Source organism: Acinonyx jubatus, chromosome A2 (genome assembly GCF_027475565.1).
Source record: "Acinonyx jubatus isolate Ajub_Pintada_27869175 chromosome A2, VMU_Ajub_asm_v1.0, whole genome shotgun sequence".
Classification (NCBI taxonomy): Eukaryota; Metazoa; Chordata; class Mammalia; order Carnivora; family Felidae; genus Acinonyx; species Acinonyx jubatus.
The window spans coordinates 153,694,576-153,717,978 of NC_069383.1; the positions used below are offsets into that span (position 1 = coordinate 153,694,576).

General features: G+C 48.8%; 1 protein-coding gene across 12 annotated transcripts in view; it reads left to right on the forward strand.

Moving 5' to 3' along the window:
• EPS15L1 (epidermal growth factor receptor pathway substrate 15 like 1) overlaps positions 1-23,403 on the forward strand; it is a 97,731-nt gene that overhangs the window by 15,983 nt on the left and 58,345 nt on the right. For 10 of the 12 annotated variants that reach the window (XM_027038219.2, XM_027038221.2, XM_027038226.2 and 7 more), the window contains exons 2-8: positions 8,872-8,913; positions 9,113-9,202; positions 9,681-9,728; positions 11,991-12,086; positions 12,727-12,789; positions 15,659-15,784; positions 19,949-20,008. In XM_027038219.2, coding sequence (XP_026894020.1) covers positions 8,872-8,913; positions 9,113-9,202; positions 9,681-9,728; positions 11,991-12,086; positions 12,727-12,789; positions 15,659-15,784; positions 19,949-20,008 — 525 coding nt within the window. Of the gene's footprint in view, positions 1-8,871; positions 8,914-9,112; positions 9,203-9,680; positions 9,729-11,990; positions 12,087-12,726; positions 12,790-15,658; positions 15,785-19,948; positions 20,009-23,403 lie in introns of those variants that run through there. The other 2 variants (XM_027038220.2, XM_027038224.2) reach the window with 2 other exon arrangements.

Here is a 23,403-nt window from a genome sequence, read left to right on the forward strand (position 1 = left end):
CAAATGGAGGGTTGCTGGAGGGGTTGTGGGTGGGGGGGTTGGGTTACATGGGCAAGGGGCATTAGGGAGGACACTTGTTGGGATGAGCACTCACTCGGTGTCACACAGGGGATGAATCACTGGATTCTACTCCTGAAATCATTACTGCACCATATGCCAAGTAAAGTAAAAAATAAATTAATTAAAAACAAAGAAACTGCTAAACTGTTTTCCAGAGTAGCTGTACCTTTTTACCATCCTACCAGCAACGTGGAAGTGGTCCAGTTTCTCTGCGTGCTCACTGGGGTCACTGTTCTTTTGGCCATTCTGATAGGTGTGTGGTGGCATCTGCAAGTGGTTCTGATTTGCATTTTCTCTAATGATCAACATATGTTGACCATCTTTTCGTGGCCTTACTTGACATCTGTGCATTCTCTTGGCGAAATGTCTCGTGCCTGTGTTCTCATATGATTGTTTGCTTTTTTGGTGTTGAATTTTGAGAGCTCTTTATATATGCTGGGTACTGATCCTTTGTCAGATCTGTGATTTGCAAATATTTCTGTGGCTTGGCTTATCCTCCTCTTACCAGGGTCTTTCACAGGAGCAACAATTTTTAATTTTGATCAGGTCCAACTTTATCAATTTTTCCTTTATGAGTCAGGCTGTTGGTATCAAGTCTAAGAACTCTTTGCCCAGCCCTTGATCCTGAATATTTTCTCCTGTGTTTTTGCCCAAAAGTGTTACAGTTTTCCGTTTAAGCCTGTGATCCATTTGGAGTTAATTTTTGTAGAAATCTAGTGTGAGATTCTGTTGAGGCTCCTTTTCTTTTCTTTTCCTTTCTTTTTCTTTCCTTCTCTTTTCGTTTTTTAAGTTTATTTTGAGAGAGGCAGAGACAGTGCGAGTAGGGGAGGGGCAGAGAGAGAGGGAGAGAGAGAGAGAGAGAGAGAGAGAATCCCAAGCAGGTTCTGTGGTGCCAGCACAGAGCCCGACACAGGGCTCGAACTCACAAAACCGTGAGATCATGACCTGAGGTGAAACGAAGAGTTGGACACTTAACCAACTGAGCCACCCAGGTGCCCCAAGGCTCTTTTTCTTCCATTGGATGTCCACTGGATGTCTAGTTGCTTCCGCACCGTATGTGGAACAGACCTCTTTCCTTTTCCTAAATGGCTCTGCACCTTTGTCAGGACTTGGTTGGGCACACCTGTGTCTCTTTCTGGGCTCTGGGCTCTGTTCCCTGGCCCTGTGTGTCTACCCCTCCATCGCTGCCATGCCGCCTCCATTACTGCAGCCTCATAGTGAGTCTTGAAATCAGGTAGACTGGTTCCTCCCGCTTTCTTTTTCTTTTTCAGAATTGTTTAGCTATTTTGGTTCCCTTGCCTGTCTCCATACATTTTAGAATAATCTTCTTTTTATCTACCAGTAAATCTTGCTGGGGTTTGGTAGGAATCAAGTTAAAACCTGCCTATCAGGAGTGTGTGGGGTGGCACTACCCTCCAGAAAAGCCACTTGGCCATCTTCCCACTGGCAGGGCCCAAGATGCTTGTTCCCTCTTTGCTAGCTCTGCCCAGCAACCTCTCTCTGACCCCGCCAAGCTGATAGCAGGCGCTGGCGCGTCACTCTCTTTTGTAATACCGAAATTGAACATTTCCCCCAACTTTGCCACATCTTTTCTTTCTGAGTCACCTTTGTCTTTGACTTTGCTCATTTTTAAATGAAGATGTCTTTTTCCTTGTGACTTATAAAAAGCTCTTTCTCACCTCAGTGTTCTCCTTCTGTCAGCAATGCTTTACCTTACCTGGGGTTTAGGACCCCCCCCCGCCCCCCGCGATGGTGCCGTTGGAGAGAACTGGTCGTTGCTGGGCAGTTAGGGATGCCCCAGTGTTTTCTGATGTTTTTTGAATGCTGCTGAGCTAAATCCCACTTTCCTCAGCTGCAGAATATGACTGTGCACATAGCCAAGATGATGGCTTTGTAAGCAGGGAGGGCAGCTAATGCCAAGTGGAAAACAGAAATGCAAGGATTATTAAGTGAGTACTGGGCTGTATTTTTGCATCGGCTTCTGGTTTTCCAAGTAGAAACTCAGAACGGGATGTCTCTTAGTGTTACATGCCTAATTCCTGCAAAACTTGGCAACTGGGTTGAAAAACACAACCATTTGCATTTCCCTGATGGTGAGTGACATTGAGCATCTTTCCATGTGCTTTGGCCATCTGGATGTCTTTAGGGAAATGTCTGTTCATGTTTTCCGCCCATTTTTAATTAGATTATTTGGGTTTTTTGTTTGTTTTGTTTTTTTTTTTGTTTTTTTGTTTTTGGTATTGAGTTGTTATCAGTTCTTTTTATATTTTGGATACTAACCCTTTATTGGATATGCCATTTGCAAATATTTCCTCCCATTAGTAGGTTGTCTTTAGTTTTGTAGTTTGTTTCCTTTGCCATGCAGAGGACTTTTATTTCGACCTTGTCCCAATAGTTTATTTTTGCTTTTGTTTCCCTTGCCTCAAGAGGCCTATCTAGAAGGACGTTGTTACGACTAGTGTTGGAGAGATTACTGCCTGTGTTCTCTCCTAGGATCTTTATGGTTTCAGGTCTCACATTTAGGTCCTTAATCCATTTAGTTTATTTTTTGTGTATGGTGTAAGAAAGTGGTCTAATTTCATTTTTTTGCATGTTGCCGTTCAGTTTCCCCAGCACCTTCTGTGAAGATACTGTCTTTTTCCCATTGCATATTCTTTCCTGCTTTGTCAGAGATTAATTTCTGGGCTTTCTATTCTGTTTCCATTGATCTATCTATGCAGTACCATACTGTTGTGATTAGTGTAGTTCTGTAATATAACTTGAAGTCTAGAATTATGACACCTCCAGCTTTGTTTTTCTTTTTTCAAGATTGCTTTGGCTATTCAGGGTCTTTTGTGGTTCCATAGAAATTTTAGGATTTTTTATTCTAGTTCTGTGAAAAGTGCTGTTGGTATTTTGATAGGGATTGCATTTAAATCTATAGATTGCTTTGGGTGGTATAGACGTTTTAACAATATTTGTTCTTCCAAAATAACTCATCATCAGGGAAATACAGATCAAAACCGTAACAAGCTATCACCTCCCATCTGTCAGAATGGCTAAAATCAAAAACCCAAGAGACAATAAATGTTGGCAAAGATGTGGAGAAAGGGGGACCCTTGTGCACTATTGATGGGAATGCAAACTGGTGCAGCCACTGTGGAAAACAGTATGGAAATTCCTCAAAAAATTTAAAATAGAACTATCCTACTGGGTGTCTATCCAAAGAGTACAAAAACACTAATTTGAAGGGATATATGCACCCTTATGTTTATTGCAACATTATTTACAATAGCCAAACTATGGAAGGAGGGGCCCAAGTGTCCATTGATGGATGGATGGATAAAGAAGATGTGGCATATGTTATTCAGCCATAAGAAAGAATGGAATCTTGCCATTTGCAATGATGTGGATGAAGCTAGAGTATATTATGCTAAGTGAAATAAGTCAGCTAGAGAAAGACAAATACCGTATGATCTCACTCATATGTGAAATTTAAGAAACAAAACAAATGAACAATGGAAAGAAGAGACAAATCAAAAGAGATTTTAATTTTTTTTTTAATTATTTATTTTTAGGGGCACCTGGGTGGCTCCGTCGGTTAAGTGTCCGACTTCGGCTCAGGTCATGATCTCGCGGTCCGTGAGTTTGAGCCCCGCGTCGGGCTGTGTGCTGACAGCTCAGAGCCTGGAGCCTGTTTCAGATTCCGTGTCTCCCTCTCTCTAACCCTGCCCCGTTCATGCTCTGTCTCTCTCTGTCTCAAAAATAAATAAACGTTAAAAAAAATTTTTTTTTAAATTATTTATTTTTAAACTTTTATTTATTTATTTTCAGAGAAAGAGAGTGTTCACACAAGTGAGGAGGGGCAGAGAGGGAGAGAGAGAATCTCAAGCAGGTTCCACACCGTCAGGGCAGAGCCCAGCGTGGGGCTCGAACTCATGAACTATGAGATTATGACCTGAACTGAAGTCAAGAGTTGGAGACTTAACCGACTGAGCCACCCAGATGCCCAACCTTTTTTTTTTTTTTTTTTTTTTTTTAAGAGAGCGAGTGCGAGCAGAGGAGAGAGGCAGAGGGAGAGAATCTTAAGCAGGCTCCATGCCCAGTGTGGAACTCAACATGGGGTTCCGTCTCATGACTGTGACATCATGACCTGAGCCGAAATCAAGAGTCAGACACTTAACAGACTGAGCCACCCAGGTGCCCCCCAAAAGACTCTTAACTATAGAGAACAAACAGTTGGTTACCAGAGGGGAGGTAGGTTGGGGGATGGGGGAAACAGGCGATGGGGAGTAAAGAACACAGTTATCTTGGGGCGCTTGGGTGGCTCAGTCAGTTAAGCATCCCACTTCAGCTCAGGTCATGATCTTGCAGCTCATGAGTTCAAGCCCTGCGTTGGGCTCTGTGCTGACAGCTCAGAGCCTAGAGCCTGCTTCCGATTCTGTGTCTCCTTCTCTCTCTGCCCCTCCTCTGCTCACGCTCTGTCTCGCTCAAAAAGAAATAAACATTAAAAAAATTTAAAGAGTACAGTTATCTTGATGAGCACTGAGTAGTATATAGAACTGTTGAATCACTATATTGTACACATGAAACTAACAAAACACGTGTGCTAACTACACTGGAACTTAAAAAAAGAAGATATATGACAGTAAAAAAAGAAAGAAGGAAAGAAAGAAGAAAGAGAGAAAGAAACAAAGAAAGAAAGGAAGAGAAAGAAAGACAGGTAGATAGATACAGCCATTATGGGGTCTTGGCTTTCTTGGGGAAATCAGTGACAGGCTGTGCTGGTTTTCAAGTCAGTTTATGTACTCGAGTTGAGTCTTGCAGTCTGACCTCTTCAGTGGAATAAAATGCACAGTCATATAATCATGAGTCTGCATTTTCCCAGGCTACCATGCTTGGGAGGCTGTGCTGTGCCCGAGTGCCCAGCTGCCTGGGCTATTTTTGCAGCACGCAGAGTAGGTTAGGGCCACGTGACCTGGGTGTTCCTCTGGCTCTGTCACTCATTGGCTCTGTGACCCTGGGCAAGGTAACCTCAGTCTTAGCACCTGTACATTGGGTACCTGTGCTGTAGTGTGGTTGGAGGATTAAATGAGGTACTGGATGGAAAACAGTGAGTGCTTCATAAATGTGATCCCCTATTTGTTAGTGCAAGAAATTAAACCTTTTTTTAAAAGTTCCAAAACAGAGGCACCTGAGTGGTCAGTTGGCTAAGCATCTGACTCTTGATTTCGGCTCAGGTCATGGTCTCACGGTTTGTGAGTTCAAGCCCCGCGTCAGGCTCTATGCTGACAGTGCAGAGCCTGCTTGGGATTCTCTCTCTCTCTCTCTCTCTCTCTCTTCCTCTCCCTCTCCCCCTCCTCCCTCCCTCTCTCTCTCCGTCCTTCCTCTGCTTGTGTGCTCTCTCTGTCTCTCTCTCTCTCAAAAATAAATTAAAAAAAAACCTTAAAAGTCCTAAAACAAAAACTAGTTTCCTTTAAAGAATGCCATTTTGAAATGAGCAAGGCTGGCGATTGTTTGCTTTGTTTTGCACGAGAGCACATCCTTTCCTGGAAGAGTGAGAATTCTCCTGGTTCCAGGCATAAGGATTTAGGAAGGGTCCTGCCTGTGGACAAAAGTGGGGATCCGAACTGGGTGAATTCAATCCTGGGAGATTTAGGAGTGGCTGGAACCCCGATCTTCAGAAGATTTCCCCTCCAAAGTGGTTCTGCTCTGTCCTTCCTTCATCTCGAGCTGCGTTTCCCCAGCCTTAAAACTGCATGTGCTCACATGAACTGTGGTGTTTTAAAGCCCACCCCACAGAAGGGTGTGAACTCCTTGCTACGCTCCCCTCCCTGCCATCCCCGCTTGTAAAGTGCATCTAGGCTGGAGGAGAGAGCAAAGAGGCCACAGGAACTTTTCATGTTATCTCTGTGTATTTTAAGATACGACAAGCAACTGAAAGGTCAAAATCAAACTTTTGACTGAACCTCATCAATGATTCAGTCACTGTAAGTTGAAGCTGGCCCCTTAGAGTGAGTTGGTGAAGGAGATTGCCGTCCCAGGCCGGCTCTGTCCTACTTCCATTTTCTAAGACCTCGCCCAGCTCTCCGCAGCCTCTTACACTGAAAGCCCCGTCCCCCCTTTCTGTGTGTGCCCCAGGCTTTGTCTGGGGTCAAACAAAAGCAAACAGTGCAGGTGTCCACTCTCAGCGCGCCCTGCCCCAGCAGCTGCAACACTCCCTCTGGGAGCCGCTGCCTGTGCCTGCTAGTTGTGACGCTGCGAGCTGGTTGTGACGGAGGTCTTGCCCAGGAGCTGGCCACATAGACTGCCTGTCTTCGGGAGGTTCATGGTGTTGGCTAGCAGCAGGTGTCTTCAGTGGCGCATCGGGCAGCTTGCAGACCTGACTCCACCCGTCCCTGGGCTGAGGCAGTGTGGTGAGAGCAAGTACCGATTAGATCTGGTGGTGTCCCTTCTTTCTCCCCTTCGGCTTTTGCAGTAGCTGAAGTGTGAGTAATCAGATCAAAACCTCTAATTGCGGTCTTTGTCCCAGCTTCACTAAATCGACTTCCAAAGAGAGGAATAGTCGAGGCTTCTCCAGTGGTTTTTCTGTCACCTGTGGATCATGTGGGATTAAAACCTGGCCATAGAATGCCTGGGGGATGAGCCCTTAGCACAGACGGTTGGAGCTTTGGGTCTGGTGCTGCAGAGGCTTTTCAGGGTCTTGTTTTTCTTGATTGTGGATCCAGTAGCACAGAAGCATTTGGGAAGTTTGAGGCAGTCGTTGACTCTGTATGCCCCCAATACCGTAACTTTTGTCCTGGAATTATAGCAGCTTGGAAACTTCTTTCTTGCCTGCCGTGAGATCTTAAAAAAAAAGAAAAAATCCCACTGGCAATGCATTTCAGACTCTCTGACTATTGGTGGGAAGGGGATCTTTGCCATCAAGGTGGAGGTCCCTGGGGCCTGTGCATTCCTTTCCTGTGAACCACCGGCATGGGATGTGTTGTCAGGACCCGGCCACTGTCCCCTTGACAAACAGCCTGCCTGACTTTGCTTCCTCTGCCGGCCTTACCTCCTCTGAGGAGATGTGATGTGCTTTGGAAGGATGCCAGAGGTTTAGACCCAGGAGGTCACATGGGGTGTGATGGCGGGCACTGCTGTCTAAGGCCCCTGGGAGCTGAGGGTGACAGACTCCCCCAGTGACAGTGTGGGGCAAGTGCGCCAGGCAGGAGGAAGCAGCCAGCCGGGGAGTGGCTGAGGCCATGTGCTTACCTCTTTTTTTTTTTTTAATGTTTTTATTTATTTTTGATACAGAGAGAGACAGAGCATGAGCAGGGGAGGGGCAGAGAGAGAGGGAGACACAGAATCTGAAGCAGGCTCCAGGCTTTGAGCTGTCAGCAGAGAGCCCGATGCGGGGCTCGAACCCACGAACCGTGGGATCGTGACCTGGGCTGAAGTCGAACACTTAACCGACTGAGCCACCCAGGAGCCCCCCATGTGCTTACCTCTTGATCCTTCTCGCTGGTGTTGTCTCTTTTTCTTTCTCAAGCCATGTCTCCTTCTTCCCCAGCCTTCCTTTTTACATTGGTCTGCGTTTGGTTTTCCCTGTTTTTTCAGGATTTCTCCCTTTCTTTCTGTTTTGACTTTCCTCTCTCCCCCTTCAGACCTTCATGCTCTTTTCCTTTTATTTCCATCCTGTCTTGGTGGTATTCTCTGTACTTTCACCTCTTCATACACTCAGAGGTGTTGGGATCCTCTAGAGGAGCTGACTGTAATCTCGGCATTATTTGTAATTGTTTTTAATGTTTACTTTTTGAGAGAAAGAGAGAGAATGCGAGCGGGGGAGGTGCACAGAGAGGGGGAGACACACACACACACACACACACACACACACACACACACACACACAGAATCTAGAACAGGCTCCAGGCTCTAAGCTGTCAGCACAGAGCTTGATGCCGAATTCGGACCCATGGACCGCAGAGATCATGACCTGAGCTGAAGTCGGACACTTAACTGACGGAGCCATGCGGGTGCCCCTGGAGCTGACATTTTAGTGGCTGCCTAATTTCTTCCCTGGCTGACACCTCCCCTGGGGGATGGCTCGCCGGGGTCGGGAAGAGAGGCCACGGACGCGCGGTGCAAAGTGTGAGGGCTTGGCCGTCCACCAGGCCAGATCCAGACGTGGCCTCAGTGAGCCACATCGGGGAGCTACGTGACTGTCGACTGGGTGGTTACCTTCTCTAAATAGTGACGTCTTGGGATCTGATGGCTGGAATGTGGAATGTCTTCTGTGCTGAGCTGAGGACTTGGTACTTCCTGCCTGCCACAGTAGGAGTGGCCACTGGCCAGCTGTCTCCCAGTGGGGGCCAGTCAGTGTGCATCTCTTGACTGGTGGAGGACGGGATGGGTGGAGACCAGGTCTGGGGCGGGGAAACCAGTCTGAAGCTTGCGTGTCTGGTGACACGTGATGATATGCAGAAACTCCTGTTCTGATTCCGGAACCAGAGAACAGTCTCAGAGGATCCTCTGAGCCCCTGGATACATTGAAATCCCCGCCTTTGGTGAGTGGAAGTCAGTTCAGCTGCTGCTGCTTCCTGAGTGCCAAGTTGTTGGTTAGGAATTAGAACTTGTGAAAGAGTGGTAGCGTTTCCGCTTCCCAAACTGGGTAAGTATGAGATCTGTATCTAAAAACAAGCTGCGGTCTGTGTGGAGAGGACGTTTAAAGTGCGTACGTTTTGACTTTCACTATTTACATTTTAGCAGTGACACTTTGTTTGAGGGGATGGCACTTTTTTTTGAAGGCGGGACGTGCCCACTTCTGACCAGTGTCTGTGGTTTCGTTTACAGATTCCCACTGGAAATCCCTTATACGAATCTTATTACAAGCAGGTAAGTTTCACGGGTGTCTTTGGGGATCGAATTAGCGAGGGCGTGTCTCAGTAGGCACAGTCCTGAATGGAAGCCCGGCATGGCCTCGAGTCCCTCTCTGTCCTCCACGTTATCGGCCAGTAGCCAGTGGGCCGTGTGCTGCTTTGTCTGCTGTTCTGGTTGCTGCAGACTCGTCTCACCAGTCGCGCCCCCATTCCAGGTAGACCCGGCATACACAGGGCGCGTTGGGGCGAGTGAAGCTGCACTTTTTCTGAAGAAGTCCGGGCTCTCAGACATTATCCTCGGGAAGGTATGTGAAGACCAATAGTGACTTCTCTCCTGAGGCCGCCCTCGGGATTCCCCCGGCAGGCGAAGGCCAGACCCCTCTTCCAAGGGGATGTGCCTCCTGGGGAGTGGGCTGGCCACGGCGGGCCTCTCAGGCTGTAACTGGTGGGTTAGCCCACTTGTCACTCGGGCAGCGGACGGGAGGCCTGAGTGCTTTGCGGACCCTGACAGCTGGTGGATTGATTCTGGCTTTGGAGCCGAGTGGACCTGAGTGTTCTCCAGGCCCTGCCACCGGCCAGCTGTGTGCCCGTGGCTGGGGGGGGGGGGGGGGGGGGGCGCCAGTGATTCACCCGTTCCAAATTTGCCTCCCCACCCACAGCCCGGGAGTAGCCACTCTGGCCTACCCGTAAGGTCCACGTGCTGCGGCGCTGGGCGCTCCTGCCCTGTGAGTAAACAGGCAGCGATGGGCAGTTGCATTCACGAACATCTTTGTGTTTCCACAGATATGGGACTTGGCCGACCCAGAAGGTAAAGGGTTCTTGGACAAACAGGTACTTACACGTATACACAGAGCAAGTGGAGGGGCTCGGGCCAGGGCCCCCACAGGCTGGGTCACCCCTGCACTTCCTTCCTTGTTATCACTGCTGACAAGCGTTACTAGACGTAATGAGTGTGGCTTTCAGACTGTTAAAATGGGAAGGTTTCATTTTGAAATAAAGGTCTTTTGAACACTTGAAGCTGTCTTTTCATGGTTAGCGTATCTTTTAAGATTTTGTGTGCTCACAAGTGATGCAAATGTTTTCAAAGATATTTTGATATATTTAAGATATTTTGAAATATCTTAAGACTCAGGGAAGTTGCAAAAATAGTTCAGGAAGTTCCAGTATATCCTTCCTCAGCTCCCTGCTGGGAGAGCTGCTTACGTCACCAAGGCATGACGCTCAGTACTGAACTAGAGGCCTTACTCAGGGCTGACCACTTTTTGGGCTTTTTTCTGATGCGCATAGTTCTGTGTAACTTTATCACCTGCGTAGACTCACGTAATCACCACCATAGTCAGGATACAGAACTGCCTGCCCCCCAGAAGAATCTGTCTTGTGTTGCCCCACAGTAATCACACCCTGATCCGTGGCCACCATTCATTCCTTCTCCGTCATAATTTTGTCATTCTGAGAACGTTCTATAAATGGAAATTTACAGTACTTAACAAACGATTTTAAATGATCCTATTTTAATTTAGTCCAGTCTTTCCCGAAACTGTATCCCAAGGGATGTCTTTCCTGGTGTCCTGCTGTCCATGAGCCGATCCATTGGGAAGGCACCATCAGCTTTTCCTCCCTTTCTTGAGATTCATACTGTACATCTGCACGTTAAAAGATTCTGAGGATCCTTGTGGACAAGAAACCCGTTAGCTTTGTCTAATGCAGTTTCCATAAACTTTTTTTACGTCCCCTTTTCCGTATGCTCTCCTCGAGTGTTCTGTGGACATCAGTCCGAGAAAGGCTGAGCTAGTGTTTATCTCTTTGAAGAAGTTTGAAAGACCGTATGGTGTTTAGAGCTTTTAAGACAGTTCATGTTCTTAGGCTATCCGATCAATTAAAATTAGGCGATTATGCTGCGTTGAGTTCCCTAAGCCAGTAACATGGCTGGTTCTGGGGTTAGGAGGGTGAGGAGGAGTTAAGGCCCCTGACGGCCTAGTTCAGATCCTTTGACCCTGCATGGGAGGTGAGTCCATTTCAGGCCACAGGGGGATGAGTGGGAGATGCTATGTTCAGCGAGGCCAATGGGATCACAGTGCATCTCGATTGTTAATTCCCAAACAACTGTGTCTATTTCAAACCATTTTTAAAAAATCAACATGTATTTGAGTCATCGTTTATTTGTAATCTTAAACCCAGGTCTGCTACTTATCTAATCTAGCATTTTCCTAAGTGTTGGGAGCTCATTATTGCTTAAAATACATGTATTTGAGGGGCACCTGGGTGGCTCAGTATATGGAGGGCATGCGACTCTTGATCTTGGGGTTGTGAGTTCAGGCCCCACGTCAGTCATAGAGCTTACTTGAAAAACAATAAAGGTATAAAAGGTATATTTAATGGAAATTTTGCAGCATTCAGAATGTAATGGACTAAGTCCGCTTTGGCACATTCATTCATTCATTTTTTTAAAAAAATTTTTTTAATGTTTATTTTTGACAGAGAGAGAGAGAGAGAGAGACAGAGCATGAGCGGGGGAGGGGCAGACAGAGAGGGAGACACGGAATCTGAACCAGGCTCCAGGCCCTGAGCTGTCAGCACAGAGCCTGACGCAGGGCTCGAACTCGTCAACCACGAGATCATGACCTGAGCCGAAGTCTGACGCCCAACCGACTAAGCCACCCAGGCGCCCCTCATTCATTTATTTTTAATTTTGTTTTTAACGTTTATTTATTTCTGAGAGACAGAGACAGAGCACAAAAAGTGGGGAGGGGCAGAGAGAGAGGGAGGCACAGAATCTGAAGCAGGCTCCAGGCTCTGAGCTGTTGGCACAGAGCCTGACGTGGGGCCCGAACCCATGAACCACAAAACTGTGACCTGAGCTGAAGTCTGCCGCTCAACCGACTGAGCCACCCAGGTGCCCCTGCTATATTCATTTCAACAGTGCTCCCAGGGTGAGACCAGTTTGGCTCAACACTCTTGAGTTTTACACGTTCAGTCTTCAGTGTTGGAGCGATGTGAAATCCTTCTCTCTTGAAGCCCACGGCTGCAGACAGCTCACCCCCTGTCATTGCCAGCTGGGTGGTGTTCACACCTTCCCCTTTCTTGGATTCGCAGGGTTTCTATGTTGCACTGAGACTAGTGGCCTGTGCACAGAGCGGCCACGAAGTTACCTTGAGCAATCTGACTTTGAACATGCCACCACCTAAGTTCGTAAGTTCAAGTTCATGCTCTTCTAATATCATCTGTCCATCCATGTTTTCTCTCTCTCCCTTTCTAATCAAGGTGAAATTCATATAACGTAAAATTTACCGTTTTAAAGCGAACAACTTGGTGACATTTAGTACATTCACAGTGTTGTACAGCCAGCACCTCTCTCTAGTTCCAGAACGTTTCCATCACCCTGAAAGGAAGCCCTTTCCCACGAAGTAATCACTCACCGGTTCCCTCTCCCCCAGCCCCTGGCGGCCACTAATCTTTCTGTCTCTGTGGATTTACCTGTTCTGTCCAGTGATCTCACTTCTTTCAGGGTTCCTCTGTGTTGTAGCGGGTGTTACACTTTGTTCCTTTTCATGGCTGAACCAGGTTGCATTGTATGTCTAGCCCGTTTTGTTAATTTATTCATCTGTTGGTGGACATAAATATTCACGTTCCAGCATTTGCACACCTCTTTTCAGCTCTCGGGTCTGCATCTCAGAGTGGAGTTGCTGGGACATACGGTAATTCTGCGTTTAACTTTTTGAGGTCTTTCCTCATTTTGAAAGCACTTTGAAATGTGTATCCTTTCCCTTAACACATCCTCCGTAGTTTAATTCTGGGCCAGCCACCAGTGATCATTTCTCTCCCTTTACAGCACGACACCAGCAGCCCGTTGATGGTCACGCCGCCGTCCGCAGAGGCCCATTGGGCTGTGAGGGTAAGTGAGCCCCGGTCAGCACCCCTCGGCCGTCCTTCATGTGCGGTCGTTTGAGCCATTTACGATGTTCAAAACATTGCATGGGATGATTATTTGCCACAGAATTTGGCCAAAACACTTTTGCAGATGAAAATCTCTTGAAATGCCCGTGACCTTTTTGGGCATTGCCCTGCTAAAGCAGTTAGCTGAGTTTCCGGCAACGGGTTCTTAAGATTTTACAGTCACATTTTGTGTTTCTAGGCCATATTCTGTGGCTTTTGCTGCCTGGGTTGGTTAGTCAGGATAGAAGAGGCAATTGTGAGAACTTGGCAAGCATGAAGACCTCCAAGACGTCTTTGCAGCTGTCGCTCTTCTTTCTAGCAAGTTCACGTGTTATTCTTTCTTCTCTCATGCTCTCATTGCTCTTTGAAAATCTTCTCTCAGTGTACGGGGACCCTCTCCACGTCCCACGGCTTTCTAGAAGCAGCAGAGGAAGACACAAGAGGTGCCTTCTAATAGGCACAGAATTAGTCTTAAAGGAAAAGCATGTGGGGCACAGAGACGGTCCTCCACGTACCGAGACCTCCTCACTCCCCACTCGTGGTGAGGGGACTGTCATGTTTCCTTGCTTTTATTTGGCTTAAATACTGACATTAATAACAGTGTTGCTATAAAATCAAGACACTTTCCCCCCCCCCACCCCCCACCCCGTCCCCGCCTCAAGGACCTCTGTCCTGTTTTTTATACAGTTTTTCTGTCCCCCCCTTGGAAGAGTTTGGGCAGGGGGAGATTGGTGCAGGGACAGGGCAGGAGGAGGCCTCAAGTGACCAAGGGATTGCGAAGTCACCCCCGTGAGCAGGGGAGCTCTTTGCTGGCAGTGGTCACAGTACCAAAGGATTTCCTTCTTCGTAGTCCAGTTGCAAGGCACCTACTTTGAAAACGAGCTGCTTTGTTATGGAAAACAATGCCTGAGAGATCCTGTTCCTGGAACTGTTCCGATCCCTTTCTGGCAGGGCTGTGTGGGGCCTCAGGAGACTCAGGAGCCGGGCTGGTGCCTGAGGAGGCTGCGAGGCCTCGCGCGGCAGGCTGGGAAGGAGTGGTGCTGTGATGGGGGCAGACTGTTTTCAAGTTTCAGTCAGAGAAACGTTGACAGACCAGCCTGAGGTGACACGTGTTCTTTTCTGTTGGGAGAGCACTGGGCTGCTCAAAGCAGCGCTCCAGACCCTCGGGGCCGACACGGGGCGCTCACCTCAGTGCCTCGAGGGCCTTGTGCCTATAGAATCGGCTTGTGCCCTCCTTTCTGTTTTCTTTTTTGCTTTTTAATTGTGGCAAAATGTACATGACATAAAGGTTACCATCTTGACCATTTTCAAGAGTATAGTTCCCTAGTGTTGGGTTCATTCACGTTGCTGTCCATCCATTCCGCCCCGTCCATCTCTAGAACTTTCTCATTGCTCCAAACTAAAACTCTGTCCCCATGAACACTAACCCCCTCTCCCTGCCCCGGCCCCTGGAGCCCGCCATCTGCTTCCTGTCTCTGGGAGTGTGACTCCTCTAGGGACCTCGCGTAAGTGGGATGATACAGCCCCTGCCCTATGTGTGCTGGCTTCTGTCCATCATCATGATGCCCTCAAGGTTCATCCGCATTGTAGCCTGTGTCAAAATCTCCTTTTGTTTTTGAGGCCGAATAATAGTTCGTTGTGTGGGTGCACCACATTTTAGTTGTCCGTTCTTCTTGTTGGGGGGTCTTTTCTTTTGAGAGCCAAGGTGAGCAAGCAGGAGAGGAGCAGAGAGGGAGACAGAGGATCCGAAGCGGGCTCAATGCTGACATTGCAGAACCCGGTGCGGGGCTTGAACCCATGAACCACAAGATCATGACCTGAGCTGAAGTCAGATGCTTAACCGACAGAGCCACCCAGGCGCCCCGTGAGGGTGTTTTCTTAGTGCACCCAGCAGCAGCTCCGGCTTGTTCACGGAGTGGGTGCTGAGGGTTATGCAATCCCCCGGGGCCAGTGGCTGTGGGCTTTATTTCTGGAGGAGGGCAGGTTTCAGGGCCCTGCCTGGACCCGCCTCACTGATGGCCCTTGGATGTGTGACCCACAGTTCATGTTTGACAGTGGACTCAGTAGCTTCTGCTCTGTGCCTTCAGTCCTTCTCACACCTCTCTGTTCAGGAGCAGCTTTTAGAATTGTTTTCTTTACTGTGAGAGGATTTCCTCTGCTTAAAGTTGATTTTGGTAATTGGTTGCTTAAGTCTTTTTTTTTTTTAATGTTTATTTTTGAGAGAGAGAGAGAGAGAGAGACAGCGAGCACAAGTGGAGGAGGGGGAGAGAGAGAAGAGACACAGAATCCAAAGCAGGCTCCAGGCTCTGAGCTGTCAGCACAGAGCCCGATGCAGGGCTTGAACCCACGAACCACGAGATGACAGCCTGAGCCGAAGTTGGACACTCAACCAACTGAGTCACCCAGGAGCCCCCTTAAGTCTTTGGTTTATTTTTATATTTGGTTCTTGAGCTCTTTTAGTTCTGTAGGTTGATGCCCGGTATTCATCGTTTGTCCTAAAGAAGGAACAGCCATTCAGGCCTTCATCTGTCTCGTCCCAGTGTGCTCCTAGGAGGGAGGGAGGGGTGGTCCTTGTCTTCTAGGCAGCCCCTGTGGTGGAGAGTGAGGCCCCAGGCCAGGCCCTGTCCCCCTATTGACCTTGGCCACCGGAGTTGTCGTTGCTGTTGCCGGGGAGCTGTTTCCTTCAGGGCAGAAATTCACTCTGAACTGCCGTGAGGCTGTCCTGTGCTTTTCGGCGAGGCCAGTGGTGGGTCCTTGCCCGTGTTCATCCAGCTGCGGGTCAGAGCTCATCTTGGATTCTCACACAGGCACACTTTCTTTCCAACTAGGTGGAAGAAAAGGCCAAATTTGATGGAATTTTTGAAAGCCTCTTACCCATCAATGGTTTGCTCTCTGGAGACAAAGTCAAGCCGGTCCTCATGAACTCAAAGCTGCCTCTTGATGTCCTGGGCCGGGTAAGTGGTTCTCTCACACCCTGCAGTGCTGCTGAACTCCGTAGGCCCTGCGCTTGCTCCCCACGTACACATTGGAGGCTCTACGCATGGCTGTGCACCATCAGGGGGCTTTGCAAGAGCCGATGTGGATGGAGAATTTGTTATAGTCACGCTGGCTTAGGGCCTCATGGATGTGGCTCACAGATGCTCCGCAGCCTGGGACAAGATGCTGGTGTGGGCCCATTGCACACGTGGGGAGGCAGCCTCAGAAGTGATCTCGCTGCCCAGGGCCCAGAGATGGGCAGGGGTGAGATTTGAACCCAGACCCGGGATCTCCCTGTCTCTGTGTGCTTCTGGGGAGAAGTGTGGGGGTGTCCATCTGTAATTCTTCTTGTCTATTTAGAATTACTTTTTTTCTGCTTAAGAACTTAAGATGCAGATTATTTTTTTATTTTTTTGAGAGAGAGGACGCAAGTGAGTGAGGGACAGACAGAGAAGTAGGGCTCACCCAAAGTGGGGCTCTTATTCGCCTGAAGTGGGGCCACGAGCTCACCTGATGCAGGATTCGAACTCATAAACTGTGAGATCATGACCTGGGCCAAAGTCAGATGCCTAAATGACTAAGCCATCCAGGTGCCCAGATGAAGTTACTTTAAATTTTGCTGCAAGCTTAGAGAAAATTTTATACATTTGCTTAAAAAAAAAAAACAAAAAAACCCTCAGTTTTGTTTCTATTAAATACAATTAAAAAAAATTTTTTTTTGTTTTTACTTACTTTTGAGAGACCGAGTACAAATGGGGGAGGGGCAGAGAGAGGGAAACACAGAATCTGAAGCAGGCTCCAGGCTCCGAGCTGTCAGCACAGAGCCCGATGCGGGGCTCAAACCCACGAACTGTGAGATCATGACCTGAGCTGAAGTCAGACTCTCAACCGACTGAGCCACTGAGGCACCCCTAAATACAGATTTTTTAGGTACAGCTTTCTGTTCCGGATTGTTTTCCCTCCAGTGAGGTTTGCATCATGGCACTGTGTGTTTGCTCTGCACAAAGCCCAGTTCCACAAGGCTGTACTGAGTCCCCTGCTCTGGATTGAGATGGGAGGGATGTTGTCATCTGTCTGGACTGGATTGTGACGATGTGGCAGTCACAGGCCCAGCAGGGGACTGAGCATGGTCCCTGCTACCTTAGGCCACGCCTGTGGGTCTAGCTCATGACGTTTGGTAGAACCTCTGAGAAAGGTGCAAATTCCTGTTCACTTGGATTCACCTAATAACGTTTCTGTTTGATTATGACTTTTTTGGACACTGGCCTGCTTAGTAGGACCCAGGTAGAACCCACCTTAACAGTTTGCTTTGAAAGAAGGCCACTAAGGGGCGCCTGGGTGGCTCAGTTGGTTGAGCATCCGACTCTGGATTTCGGCTCAGGTCATGGTCTCAGGGTTTGTGAGTTTGAGCCCCGCATCAGGTTCTGCACTGACAGTGTGGAGCCTGCTTGGAATCCTCTCTCTCCCTCTCTCTGCTCCTTCCCATTTTTTCTCTCTCTAAGTAAATACACTAAAGTTTATAAAAAAAAAAAAATTAAGAAAGGGGAATCTCTCAAATCCTTTTGTTCGCTCTTGGCCGTGGCATGGTGTCGGTGGAGCTCTGTGATGGGGACCCTGGCTGATCACCTATGGTTTTTCCAAGGCCTGAGTTTTAATTGCAGCGGGATGGGGTGACCCGTTCCTGCACTTTGTGTGCCTTTACTTGGCAGTCCTTGCAAAGTACCCGATGATGGATATAATCATGTTGTAGAGCCAAGTCACGAACAAGACAGACTTGACAGAGGTGGAACGTGCTTCGTTAGAAGGGGAGCTTGGCTAGGAAGGGCGCGTTCTGCAGTCTTCTGCCCTGGCTCCAGCTCTTGTGACACAGGGGTCACTTCTCATCTGCTACTCTCTCCTTCCCTCCTTTTCTTCACACACCAGCCTTATGTGCACCCGTTCATCCATGTACTCATGCATCCACATCCATTCACCCGCCCACCTGTGCACGAGTGCATCCGTATCCGTGCACACACACATTCATAACTGTGCACCCATCCGTCCGTGTGTGCATCCATATTCGCACACCCATTTATCTGCGCACCCAGCTGTCCATGATGAATGCGTCAGTATACTCGTGCATCCATGCACCTATGCATACATTCATTTACCTCTGCACCCGTGCACCAACCATCCATGCAGGCATTCAGGAAGTTTTGGAATCTGCCCTGGGCCAGCCCTCGTGCTGAGCACTGGGAAGATGGGGATGAAATTAGGTACAGTCCAGAAGGTCGAATAAACAAATAGTAGTTAAGATCCAAAATAATTAGTGGTTGAGATCCTAATATTTCTTTACCGAGGGCTTAATACGTGCCAAGCCCCCTGGAACACTTTGCACGAATGAAGCCCTTTAGTACTTGCAACCACCCTGTTACGGTTGGCGTCACTTTCATTTTCCAGATGAGGAAATGGGGGCCTTCAGAGTGGCCAGTAAGCCCCTCAGGGTCTCATGGAGATGGGAATGAGGTCCTAGGTGGTCCCCAGGTCCCTCACTCTTCCCTGGTAAAGCCTCTACTACCCAGTGCTTCCCTGGGAATTGTGATTCTGCCCACTGAGGACAGTGGCAGAGGGGAGATGCCTGATCTGCCAGGGCAGAGGGGTATGGGGCAGGCAGGGAAGGCTTCCTAGAGTAGGCACTTGTGGGTTGTGTTCTCTAGAGCAAAGAGATGGGTTGCCAGCGATGGGACGAGAAGGGGTGCGTGGCAGCATGAGCAGAGGCATGCTCAGGAGGGCTGGTGTTCTTACCAGGCAATTCCTCCCCCAGGGAATGTTGAGCAATGTTTGGAGACAGTTCTGGTTGTCCCATCTGGGTCCAGTGTTGCTGGCCTCCAGTGGGTGGAGGCCGAGGATGCTGCTCAACACCGTGCCGTGCCCAGGTCAGCCCCACCACAGAGAGTGACGCGGTCTCGAATGTCTGTGGTGCTGAGGTGGAGGGGCCCCCGGATAGAGAGAGGCTATGGAGCCAGGAGTTCTCATTCTGGTCCTGGTTCCCTGAGCAAGTGCCATCTGCTTGGAAAAGTTACTCTTCCTGAATTGAAACCAGAGGCATACAGCACTCGGCCTGATGCAGAATGCCTCCAAAAGGGCATCCACATGCTTGAAGGGACTGTGAACAGTTTGGGGTCCCTAGAGGTCAAGGTGGAGTCCCTGGAAGCTGGGCTGTGGTACAGGGACCTGTGTAGGCATGGGAGGGGGGATGGGGTCCATGTGCCAGGCAAAGGGTCAGGCTCAGAGTGCATTCTAGAACAGTTCCTGTGGTAACCCTGGGGAAAGGATTAGAGGCAAAGAGGCCAACTGGAGGCTGTGGCCTCTGTGGACGATTGGAGACGTCCAAGTCAAGGACAGCAGCAGGGCTGGGGAGGAGGGCCTGCACATGAGAACTGTCCCTGGGCTGATGTCGCTCCTGATTGAAGAGATACCAGCACGTGAAGGACTACGTTTGGACCCCAGATGTCCGCTTCGCTCTGGGTACTGGTGCCCTGCCCAGTGTTGCCGAGTCAGGCAGGCCTGCTGGTTCTGGTGATGCTGACTTGGGTCAGGAAGCTAGTGCTTTGATTGTGGTTTAGACAGTCTGGCACATGGCCTTTGACCCGGTATAGGAACCTGTACCTGCCTCATCTTGAGGGTGCAAGCGTGCTCTGTGTCACCTGCCTCACCATCCACCAATGGGAGAGGAGACGAGACCCCACAGACCTTAAACGCGTGCCCATGGCCAAGCACACCATGAATGGGGGTGGGGGGGCTTGTGTTCGGAGCAACACCTGTGCCGAAACCAAGCCGTGTTTCCTATCTAAGAATTCCTTGTGAGACGATACAGAGAAAAGCAAGGTGGACATGGTTGTAATTACAATCACTTGTTAGAGAAAATGAGCACAATACAACGGAGGGATCTTGGAATTGATGGTACTTCGTCAGCTGATGGTTTTGCAGAGAACCTGCCGAGGGGTTCCCCAACGCGTCTTGAGTGCCTCCTCTGAACCCTGGTGTGCACCGAGCACACGGAATCTGAGTTCTGGCAGACATGCTTCCTTCCCCAGGGAGCCTCGGTGCCCCCCCCCCCCCACCCCCCCTCCCTAGTAAGCCCTGCTCTCTTTCCCTTGCAGGTCTGGGACCTCAGTGACATCGACAAGGATGGGCACCTGGACAGAGATGAGTTTGCTGTGGTAGGCCCCTGTGACTCTCTTTTCCTACTCTGCTGAGGAAGGAAACACAGCTCATGTGGGGTTTCTGGATTCGTTTTTTTTCCCCCTCTGATTTATTTATTTGTTTGTTTATTTGTTTGTTTAAAGTTTGTTTATTTTTGAGGGTTGGGGAGGGGGAGAGAGAGGATCCCAAGCAGACTCCATGCTGTCAGTGCAGAGCCCGTTGTGGGGCTCAAACCCACGAACCGTGAGATCATGACTGAGCCGAGATCAAGAGTCAGACGCTTAACCGATTGAGCCACCCAGGCACCACTTCTTCTGTGATTTTTAGAAAGTAGTTATTTTGATGTGCTTTGGATTTAAAGAAAAGTGGCAGTGATACAGAGAATTCTTTTCAATACCCTCCAGTCACATTCCCCAGTGTTATTATTTTACCACTTTGCTTTATCCTCCTCCTAACTTTTGGCGTATGTACATATGTATACACACATAAAAATTTCGTTTGAACCATTTTGGAGGAAGCTGCATGCACCATACCTTTTCATCCCAGAATACTTCAGGGTGGATTTCCTAAAACCAGTGAATTCTCTTATGTAACCAGTGTCCAATTCAAACCCAGGAAATTAACATTGGCATTGTCTAAGTTACTATGGTATTACGTGTCCTGTCTTCTGTATTGTTACATCATTAACCTATTATCTAAGGATGTTCGGACATTGCCAGTTGTTCCTGAAACGTCCTTTGCAGCAAAGAAATTCTAGCCTCCTGTGTTATGTTCTGTAGCTCTGTCTCTTTCATGCCCTCTGATCTGGAGGCATGTCCGTCTGTCTCTGTCTCGTGGGCATATGGGCATTTTGAAGAGCGCAGGCCAGCAGTTTGTAGAGTGTCCCTCAGCTCAGGGATATCTGCTGTTTCCTCATGATGGTCCAGGTCGTGCCTATACGTGGGGCAGGACCCCACCATGGGGATGGCTTCTTTTCCTTGGGGTACGTGCCACTGACAGGACCTGGGATGTCTTCTCCCTTGTTGTTGACATGGTATGAACCTGGATTGCAGTCAGAGCGGAGGCCGGGGTTTCTCCCTGCAGGGTTATTCTCCTCCTCTGTGTTCAGTCTCTCGTGGGAGACACATGGAGACTGGATGCCCCAGTCTCCTCCACTCTCACCCGCTAGTTCTCAAGGCCTCCCAGGAGTCTCACAGGATTCAGTGAGGATTGTGGTGGTTGCCAGATGAGTTGGTAATTCTGGCACTTCCTGCACATTTCCCAGTGAGCCTTCTACTGTGAGGAATTTGTGTCCGAGTGGACTCATGGCTGTGCCCTTTGTTCCATGTTTGTAATCTTTTTTTTTTTTTTTTAAACATTTATTTATTGTTGAGAGGCAGAGAGAAACAGGCAGGGGAGGGGCAGAGAGAGAGAGGGAGACACAGAATCTGACGCAGGCTCCAGGCTCTGAGCTGTCAGCACAGAACCCGACGTGGGGCTCGAACCCCCGAACTGTTGAGATCATGACCTGAGCCAAAGTCAGACGCTTAACTGACTGAGCCCCCCGGGCGCCCCCGCCATGTTTGTAGTCTTTTAGTGGCATGATTTCTTTTGCCCATTTGGAGCTGCTCCCAGCTGGCTCCTTTGGTCACATCCCAGTATTCTCTGAGCACTTGCTTCCTCTTGGCACGGTGGGACGCTCCTCGCTCCTCCTGTGTGTTTCCTGCCTCAGCCCGAGTTCTCCAGGGAGCCCCGGTTCCATGTAGTGGAGAATGGTGTTAGAAACTACCATGTAGGCTCTGGGGTGCTCAGGGCCCCCGGGGTGCCAACTGCTTTCAGGCCCTCTCAGTAGACAGAGCTGGGAAGTAGGTATACGTGTAGGTGCACCCAGCAGGTGCCCCAAGACACTGCAATCTGCATTCAGGTCTGCTTATGCCTATGCGAGAGCCCCGGCACTCCACCCCTTCTCCTGTTAGTGGCAGTGGCTTGTCTCTGTGTTGATTAGGGCTCTTGTGCCCTGTAGACTGCCTTCCCAGGCGGGTGCTCTCCCTCCACGCCCCTGCACCTTCCCACCCTGCTCTTCAGCTGCCCCAGCAACCGGACTGACATCCTCACATGCCAGCCCTCCTCACCCCGGGCCTGTGTCTTTCTGTCCCTCCTCTTCTTCCTCCCTTCCCTCCACCTCACACCTTTGACCTTTCTCTCCCATTCAGGGAATTTATTCACTCACCTTGTTCCCTTAAATCTCAAAGTAGAATAAAGTAGCCTCTTGTAGTTAAGGATGGTGTTTTAATAAATAGCAGTTAAGTTCAACTAAGCCAAAAAAAACCCAAAAACAAAACCCAACTGTGACTTACCTGGGAATTCCCTAGTATCCCTAAGATTCATCTTCCATTCTAGAAATCGTAAACCTCCTTAAAATGTGATTTACCACATACACACGAATTGAGGTTTATTATTTCCTTACTATAATATGTGTGTAAAGCCTTTGAGGATTTTATTTATTTTTTTAAATTTTTTTTTTAACGTTTATTTATTTTTGAGACAGAGAGGGACAGAGCATGAACGGGGGAGGGGCAGAGAGAGAGGGAGACACAGAACCGGAAGCAGGCTCCAGGCTCTGAGCCATCAGCCCAGAGCCCGACGTGGGGCTCGAAGTCCCAGACCGCGAGATCGTGACCTGAGCTGAAGTCGGCCGCTTAACCGACTGAGCCACCCAGGCGCCCCGAGGATTTTAAACTTAGATTCAATTGAAGCCATTTCCCAGGGAGGTTAGAAGTTTCTCCAGCAGCGCCCTCTGACCCCTTACTCTCACCAGCACTGGTTGGGTCTTTCCCCACCTCCCCCGTCATCTCTGCTTTGCCTTTTGCACTTTGAGCATTTTCCGTGTGTCTCCATCATCCTGTTCTTTTTAGTGGCAGTGCATTATTCTTATTTTTTTTATTGTAAAACGTATATAATGTGAAATTTACCACCGTAACCATTTTTAGGTGTGTGATTCAGTGCCATTAATAATTTTACACAGCTATGCAGCCGTCACCAGCACCCATCTCGGGGACCCTTCATCCTGCACACCTGAAACTCTGTCCCCAGCGAACACTAGCTTCCCCTTCCCTAGTCCCTTATTTCTTCTGGCCACACTGACTTGAGGTATTTGTATCATTTAACTGCTCTTGGGGTGATGCCCAGGAATGGGATAATTGGCCCAGAGTGAGCCCGCACGCGTGCCCCTCCCCTCACGGCCTCAGGAGCCCTGGGTTTCCATTTTTGTTTTGTTTTTGTTATTTCCCATCATTTCAGCCAGGATTTATGTTATTCTATAAATGGGTCTTATAATTGTGTCATTTGGGTTTTTTTTCATCACTAGCTGGGTTTAACATTTTGTAGCACTTTTTAAAAATTTCTTTTGAAATTTTGAAAATTTTATTTTAGA